The sequence below is a fragment of the Lingula anatina genome, chromosome 6 (genome assembly GCF_051362555.1).
Source record: "Lingula anatina isolate TDL-2025a chromosome 6, LinAna3.0, whole genome shotgun sequence".
Classification (NCBI taxonomy): Eukaryota; Metazoa; Brachiopoda; class Lingulata; order Lingulida; family Lingulidae; genus Lingula; species Lingula anatina.
The window spans coordinates 18,486,294-18,495,475 of NC_141772.1; the positions used below are offsets into that span (position 1 = coordinate 18,486,294).

Here is a 9,182-nt window from a genome sequence, read left to right on the forward strand (position 1 = left end):
TTACTTGACACGATGGAGATAGGCTACAGTGAAAAGGTTAGTGTCAAGTCAGCTCTGAAGCTCAGGGTGATTTTCTCTCACATAGCCTCAGTAATTGCAATGAAGTAATCATTAAGGTACTGTACACAATAATTCTTGAGACAGTTGCCGCATCTGTACATGAGTTTTATATTTCACTTCTTTACATTATCAAAACGTGTGTAATCTAAATAGTAAAGTGCGTCACATAATCGCGTGCCCACATGTTTCTCTGCCAATGTATAGTTGTGGTGATACCCAGCATCTATAATTCAGTATGCCATCGAACATTCGCCGTAAAATGAATGCGTCCTTGAAATGTAATATTGTGTTCTATTCCATCTCAGTTTATATTCTGAGGAAAAGGAAGCACTCGACAACAAGTGGGCCTTGGTGATGATTTTATTTTGAAAGTTACTGATATTGAATGAAAACGATTCTTTTGCAACATATTTTAGTCTGGTGTCTTAGGGCAAAAAAATGGCCAAATCGTGACACAGCGGATAAAAGCACCAAATTTTGCGTGTGGGTATCTTTTGACATACTAAATCAAATAAGAGCCGTAGCCCACTGAAAAATTTTACCGTTTGGTCAAAAAATCCAAAATGGCCGCCAAATTGTGGAATTCTATAGAAATATATATATACCTATATTGATTTTTATCAAATAAGGTATTTTCTCAGTGTTTTCCACATAGTCTATTTGGCTCGTTCCGATACAACGTGTACGGCGTCAAATACTTGAAATTCACGGAATAAAACTTAGAAAATAATTTTGTATTGTGAAAAATACAAATACACAAAATAACAAAACAAATGGGAGGAAATTTGTGTAATTGCTCAGAACAATATTTCTTGTTTGTCATTAAACTTCTTTATGTGTTAAATTCGGACCAAATTTGGTGAATACTGACAGTATATTATTATGAAAATTGGATAAGGTCTTACCCAAAAGTAGTGGTTAATTGTCCCTGCTTCAGGTTGACCGAAACAGTCATGACTGATTTTTTACATTGTCACTAGTCTTTAAATAATTGAAAATAATTAAGAAAACGTATAGATCTTGCTGATGGCCTATCTTAAAGAGATAATAACTCTTCGTTTTGGCCAAAAAATGAATTTTCCTGGAGTAAAGAACAATTTTCCCATACTTACCAACATTCAAAGTTAGTCTCTGGTTTTTTTCTAAATTATTTTTAGCCATATATGGAGTATAGCCATCTATGGAGGTCACGTGGTCCGATGACAAGCTCAGATATCAGAATAACAGCTTTAACTGCCGTTTATATTAAACAGAATATATTATATTTCTATGAGTTGTTTACTATGTTTTTATTACGAAATATAGATCTCATACGAAGAGTTATTATCCCTTTAAACTCAAGCATCAACGATAACGCCATTTTCGCGAAGAATTCCTCACAAATAATTATCATGCATTGCTTTTAACATAATAGCCGGTTTTAATTATTGAATCGTTACAAACCTCGTGCCGACTAATGATCCTACCACCTGCTATACAGTTACAATTCGCATGCATTAATGATCGTATCGCCTTTGCTTGCGAGTTGTGAAATGCATACATAATGCGATATGAGTAAAACTCTAATTGAACGCACCACATTTTGTGAACGTTTTCCTGGGTCAGATGAATGTAATTTGCAACATATTGCCTTGGTGATTTACTTGATATCGGCAAAATTAGACATTTCAATATCTATACGATATTGCTGCTGTAATTGAGCTATTGTAGACTTTGAGATGTTATGATAGTAGTCCCGCATTACAGAAACTGTTCGTATCTTCCCTGCATCTTCTGGTGGGAATTTTAGCGCAGGATCGGCATTCAAAATTTTTAATATATTCTCGGCGTCCTCAGACATAGTATCAAAGCTCCCAATGACGTCATAGTCTATTTGACAAGGAAAGCACGTGGTAAACGGAGGTGCCCAATGTGTATTATACTTACCCGGATGTTCAGTAACGTAACGCAAAAATTCATCGAATGTTATGTCTATACTTGGAAATAAATCTGGAATATTTTTCAGGTCGGCTTCGAATGTTTTCCCTGATGGCATCTGACCGAGTATTTTTTCTTTCTGGCGTTCTATCTTTATTGGGAATCCAGATTTTACACCCCTAAAGCGCGACATGACGTAGTTCCCCACAAGTGACAATATTTCGGGGTGTTCATACGGCTTGTTTTCAATCTTGTTTCTAAATACCGAGAGCAAACGCTCAAGAGGATTTCTAAAAAACATAGCCTTTTTGTAAGTTTCCAAAATATGTTTTCTGTCGTCCACTGAATATTGATTCAATGGCTTTATGTATTTCGCTGCAAGTTCATAATGGACATCCCTCGCCCTCACTTTCCTGATATCGTACGTATTAAGTGCACCCGCTAGTGCAAGCAACGTGCGCTTCCAGTTCGTATTGGCAATTTTGGGAACGTAGCAAAAGGCAAACTTTGCTTTTTCTACCACCAGTAGGTTACCCAACGAGGCAGCAATGTGACCCAAAAAGTTGAGTTCTTTACCGTCTAAGTTATGAGTAAGATTGAACTTCCGACAAACGTCTTTAACATGTTGGCGTCTCAGTTTGATTTTTTCTCTCCATTGTATTGGAACGCTACTCATCGTCAACTGAAGAAAAAAGGAGATGAATTTCAATAAATGAGAGGAAAGAGATGAACATAAATGAATGTTTACACTTAACTCAATATATTGATAGATTTACTCACATGTATAGGTGTGTAACACCGAATGTACCGTACCTGTATGAATGGAGGAACGAAGGATGTTCATTTTTATTCTTTGACTAGCGCCCGCGAGGTGAAATGATTGCGATATAATGCAATAGCCATTTTCCTTCTCTAACCAAACTACATGTATGACAGATTAGACACCTCATGTGATAAAGTAAGATATCTCTCATTTAACTTACTCCACCAGCCACAGTGGCAGGTGTGGCGCCGTTCATTCCTGACACGTTTTCTCGGCTTATAGCTGCAGTCACAAACACATCGGAAACAGACCGCATACCATCGTTCACTGAAACAAAGCAATTCAAAATTGTGCAAGAGAAGTTGGGACCATATTGATTAAAATTTTTGGGAAAACAATTATTGACTTCTTCACTCTTACGGTATCATATAAATCGACCCCTATCTGTACGTATTAGTTAATAAATATACATGTAGTAACTGCTGCTGTTACGATTACGTCTGCAAATAGCCAGCTTCGGCTAAATGTCATCTATATTCTTAGCCTATCACACTATGTAACTAAAAGCATGATTGAATGTTCATATAAACGTAATTGAATATACATGTACATCATGGAAATAAGACAGCGAGGGATAATTGGCCTTTTTTGTAGTTAAAACTCACCGGATAATTCGAACTACTGACAAAAGGGAACCTTTACCAATCTTTCCTTTTTTACATACATATCTGCGTATATCCCTTGCGAAAACTCTCCATGTTGTCAGATACACTGGTAATATATTGCCCCATACATTCTTAAACATATCAAATTAAGTCAGTCCATTACCTGTGGTATCTGTCCTAAAAAGAAAGTAGTGAGCCACGACGTACAGAGTTAACACAGTTACCATCTTCCAGTGACGCAATAAAGTACACATGCAACATTTTAAGTATATCTTTGGAGAAGCCATGATATCGGTGAGATACATGTAGGCTAGTAAAAAGTTATAACATCGTACGGTGTCCTGTTACTTTAACTGCGACAACGGAGCTGGAACAAACTGCCTGGAACAAAATGTGTTGTTTCCACATCCTTGAAATGCAAAAGGATTGAATATTCCCCAACCGCAGTCAGCAACAATAGTGCTCCTTCCGTGATTCAGTTCGTTCTGCACATTGATGTCAAGGCCTGATGCAACGCATTTCACCTGCGAAATGAAATTATGACAAGGGCAACCATCCGCTAGGTCAAACATAACATGAACGTGCTTAATGTATCCTGTGCACTAACAGGTCCAAGCTCAGCTACCGGTTTTGCGAGGTTATAACTGCAAGATATGCTCATTTGTACGTCAAAACATGTTTTAGATTTACCTTACAATTCCGAGGGCGAAAAACATAACAAAGTGGAACAAGGAGGCGAGATTCAAGCTGCGTCAGGTATAGCTCAGCATCAAACCCATAGTGTGTCCCGGATTTATTTTTACCACCTCAGTCCCGTATATACATTTATAATTTACACGTTTAAGAAAAACAATGTAAATGGTAACTATGATAGATGAATGACGTGTTTAATATTACGTGTATGTAAGGCTAATGCACTGCACACCTCTTTGAATTTTTCTGTCTTCTATCAACTTACATTTTTTGCTAAAATGGTTGTCACACCTTCGAAAATTGGTATCAGACAATCCCCCCCCCTCCCCCGGACAATTCCCCCCCCCCCCAGGACAATTCCCCCCGGACGATTCCCCCCGAAGAATATATATATATTTATATACAAAATATAAAGTAAAGAGTACAAAGTTCAAATCTTTTCATCCATTTTATGAATATTTCTCAGTTTGATGATGCAACTCGAGGATAGATAATATTCATTAAATTAAACAAATTATTTTCATGTAGTACAAGTACAGAAAATTTTAGAGATAGAAGTACAGAACATTTTATTAAAATTCTGATCAAAGTACATCTCTATTTAAGGTAGGGTAAACAGATGATGTCACTCATCCAGGTGACCCTTTGATAAATTAACTGTTACTTTTTTAAAAGTTAAATTAAAATTGCTTTATTACTTTCCCCCCTTGATTAAGTCTTGAATCAAGGTGCATCTCTAGGGAGAGGTGGGGTAAACAGATTTTCTCGCTTATCCAGGTATCCCTTTGATTATTTGTCACTTTTTATTGCTTGACCACTACCCACCTACTCACTACCCACCAAAATAAAATATTCATAAAATATCTGTTTACCTGTTTATCTGTTTACCCAAACTTTACCTGAAGGATAGGTGGTTATACTTTGATTAGATGTTTAATAAAACTTTCTGTACTAGTACTAAATGAAAAAGGAATTTGTTATAAAATAATTTGTTTCATGATGAAGTTGTAGTATCACACTAAAAATATTAATAAAATGGATGAAATGTTTTAAACTTTACACTTTTTACATTATATTTGAGTATAAATAGATATTTCTTAGGGGGAATCGTCCGGGGGAGAAATGTCCTGGGGGGGGGGATTGTCTGGGGGGGGGGGTCTGCCATTGCCAATCTTGTTTTTTTATTATATTATATGTATTTTATGTTGATGTTTTGGCTTCATTATCCCACACAGCAATCAAAAACCATTTTACATTTATACCCTAAACAAATATGGGCACATATGTCAAGGGATGTCAGCTCCGAAGATAACATAAGAATATTAGTGTAATTATGCGTATAGACGTTGCTAGCTTGGCTAGAAATGGGATTTTTGTCAATTGATATCGCATTTCAAGGCGAACTGTTCTTAGAGTACTTCAGAGGAGAGCTGTGATCTGTGCTGTATCCACTGACAGATCAACCCCGTGCCACCAACGACCGAACTGACTGTATCATCATCAACATTGCCAGAAGAACCTGCACTAAATCTGCCATTGTCAATCTACCATGTGATGTACTAGAGAACAGATGTTACAACGACTGTACAAGAAATGGAGGCCACTGAAGGTGTTTCTATTCACGTATGAGCTGTTTTTCTTCTTTTGTGCCAGCCAACAGGTTCCTCTGGATGAAAGCGTCAGTGCCGCGGTGTACAGGGATATGTTACAAAATCCTTTGATCCAATTTGCACGTACAATATTCCAGTGCAACTTTCGGTTGCAGCACGATGATGTTAGCCCTCATTTATATTATATGGACGAAAACATGATCCAACCAGCAATAAACCCTGATATGAACTTTGGGGCGAATTGGGGGAGAGCATCGTACAGAAGAAACCGACACCCAGCAGTATTGACAGTATTGCATTAGCTGAGGCAAGCTTTGACCCTAGAGATTTATAATAATCTTGTAAGCATATCTGTGGACATTATAAACACCAAAGTATTTACAATTTATAATAATAATAACAATAACACAGGAACACCTTAAAATTATGTACATTGAAGGATGATGAAAACAATAACAAAGCTATAAGCACCATGAAAAATGTATGTACATCACACTTGATACGGAGATTATAAGCATCACCATGAAAATTATATACATTGAAAGGTCACAAAATGATAATGATAACGATGTGAACTACACTAAGGAACATGTAGGCCTATACATTGAAAGGTTTGAGGATAGTTAAGGTAATAATAATAATAATTCAGAGCAAGCAGCACACTGAAGAAGTAAATGTAAAAAAATGTAACTTTTAATAATCTCTTTGAAGTGATTGTGACATCAGTTCATTAACTGAATTCGCGAGTTAAACACACAAAAATACATCGTCTATTCTAAGTCACACGACAACCATTAAACGCGATATTTTGGGTCTCCATATTTTCCAAATTATGATCTATAAAAAAGTTACAGGCACCCCACAAAGGATCCTCATGTCAGTGTCGCTGGTACGACTGAACTTATCCGGCTGCTACCAGGGCTCTCAAGCAGCAAGGCATTCTTTGGAATAGGTATTTAGAGTTTAACCTGGAATAACATTTCAGTCATCGGTCAAAACGTGTCCAATTTGGATCAGTTTTGTTGTAAGACATGTAGGCCGTTGATTCGACGAGTAATGGCCTACCAACATACTGTCTATGTGGTTCAAATATGTCGATTTTGATGACCAAGGTAGTTGTTAATTCACTTGGTTCTATAAGTTATCTGCTATTAAAAGTACTGTGTGTGAACCGGCAATCTCATAGTGCAACATAAAAATGGTGCCACCTATCAAATGATAGTCAAGTGGTTCCCAGCAGATTATTCCTTTATTTGATGTGGTTCAGGTTTTCATCGATGACTACCATTGGTGTTTTGGCACCAATGTGGTATCCAATGCAAATGCTGACGGTGGCAATGACCCTAGTCACTTTAGACGTGGTACACGCTTCGTCGTAGGCCTCTTTAGGATGTCTGTAAATTCTGTTTTGTCTAGTTGAGCGGTACAGGTGAAAACTGACCTCAGTAAAGAAAGCCAGTTTCAGTGTTTTACCCAGAAATGGCCATGGTCCCCAATTCACTAGAGAAACGGACGACGAAGTTTTGCTGTTTACAGTGGCTTCCTCAGAGGTCGTCTGGTATTCTAACCGGCTAAAACCAGTTTTTTTGTTCCCTAAGGGCCTTGAAAACGCGTTCTGGTGACAATTTGCCCCTCATTCTGAAGGGACTGGGTGTTAATTGTTTAGTTGCAGCAGCATATCCGGAAGGACAGTGAGACCTGTACCCTGGCGGAAGGTTTCGATGCACTGTGACCTCTGTGTAGGTACATAAGTCTGGGCATAACTCTACAAAACTGTGCGGACTGTTTCGTGTGACACAATAATCTGTCTGGCAATGTCTGTCTTTTTCGCGCCATTCTGACACAGATAAACAATTTTGTAAAACACTGCTTAACTACGCATTTCAGAACTGACCGCTTGCATGCAAAATTTCAAAGTTTATATTTAGTAGTTGCCGACACATGGATACTTTTTTGACAGAACCATGCTTCGCCGGAGCCAGGCTTTACCAGCCAGGAGGAGCAGTACCCAATTAAATTACTGCATATTACACAATGCAGTAGTACAGCTGACATGTTAGTCAGTAATAATTGGTAGCGACAAACTTGACTACACACTTCTCTATTCACATATCTTCTATGAGATCTGATTTTTTTAAAGAACACATTTTTACATAGGCATACCAGACGGGGCGAAGAGCACTGATGATGATGATGATACCTATATTCATTAGATCTCATTAACATTGGTAATACTGAAAATCGCATTCAGTCCACAGAAAGTGTGTACATTTAATATACCCTACAAAGCAGCGAATTGAGTTTGTGCTCTAAAAGTTCCAAAAGTGTTTACTATATATGTACATGGTCACGAATTTTAACTCTCACCGATTGGTCAAAAGCAGTCACGTGCCGGTCAATCACAACTGGTCAATATCGGTCGAAATGAGGTGCTTATATTTTTTCAAGGAAATATTTAAAATCGATTTTACATGCATGCCTTATCATAAAGAACAGCAGGGGAGGTCCTGGTCCCCCCCTTCGATTTCTGATTTAAAAAAAAAATTCCAAAATCTTAAAGGGATAATAACTCTTCGTATGATATCTATATTTCACAATAAAAACGTTGTACACAACTCATAGAAATATAATATAATCTGTTTTACCACAAAAACGGCAGCTTTAGCTATTATTCTGATATCTGAGCTTGTCTTCAGATCACGTGACCTCCATTGATGGCTATACTCTGTTATAATCTCTTAAGAGATTTTAACAAAAAACCAAACTTTTTAGAAAAAAACAAGGAACTAACTTTGAATGTAAAAATGAGTTATTAACCATTGGTTAGTATGGGAAAATTGTTGTTTACTCCAGGAAAATTCTTTTTTGGCCAAAACGAAGAGTTATTATCCCTTTAATCATAGTTCTAAACAGTACCAAATGGCGCCATTTGCCCTCTAAAACACGAGTTTTTTTCGGGGCTCTCAAGCGTGCCCTGAACCTGACGCCAAGGGGGTGAGGGTCGGCCTCGCAATCCGAGGCCTGTTAGTCCCTAAACAACTGGACCCCCCCTCCCCTTCAAATAATTCTGGATCCGCCCCTGGTTAGGATCGCACTGTCCCCAGGGGAGGCGATTCTGTTTATTCGTGTGCCATTCTGTGTAAGACTAAATGACATGGGTCGGCTGAGGGAGGTTTTGATGATCATAGTAACCACTGCCTCTGTATTGACAGAAATTATAAACATCATCATAATTACCACAGCATAAATCTGCCTTCATGTATGGCTATTAATGAGTATCGATGAAAAACTTCTTGATGAATACATCCACCACCCCAGGGATATACCCATCCAGAAACGTACTATAATTCCGAAGGGCTTTTATAACAAATAAATATGTGTTATAAATATGTGTTACATTAACATACAAACTTTTTAAAAAAGAAAATAGCATTTCGGCGTACGGTGTCAAGGTTAAAATACCACTTGTATGTT

The 9,182-nt window shown here is 37.6% G+C and overlaps 1 protein-coding gene across 1 annotated transcript; it reads right to left on the reverse strand.

Annotated features, from left to right (window-relative positions):
* Positions 1 to 421: 421 nt before the first annotated feature.
* Positions 422 to 4,174, reverse strand: LOC106175415 (carbohydrate sulfotransferase 11). Its single transcript, XM_013557402.2, has 3 exons — positions 3,569 to 4,174; positions 2,961 to 3,067; positions 422 to 2,659 (listed from the first exon to the last, which is right to left on the reverse strand). Exons 1-3 carry the CDS (start codon positions 3,708 to 3,710, stop codon positions 1,700 to 1,702), a joined length of 1,209 nt encoding a protein of 402 aa, XP_013412856.2. The 5' UTR covers positions 3,711 to 4,174; the 3' UTR covers positions 422 to 1,699.
* Positions 4,175 to 9,182: the final 5,008 nt, after the last annotated feature.

What these genes read in the sequence shown, in the direction of transcription:
- LOC106175415 (XM_013557402.2), bottom strand. Translation starts at nt 3,710, where the DNA reads ATGTATCTCACCGATATCATGGCTTCTCCAAAGATATACTTAAAATGT. An exon ending in TTTTAGGACAGATACCACAG is followed by an intron (nt 3,068 to 3,568) that starts GTAATGGACTGA and finishes GCTTTGTTTCAG; the next exon opens with TGAACGATGGTATGCGGTCT. An exon ending in CTGCCACTGTGGCTGGTGGA is followed by an intron (nt 2,660 to 2,960) that starts GTAAGTTAAATG and finishes TTTTTTCTTCAG; the next exon opens with TTGACGATGAGTAGCGTTCC.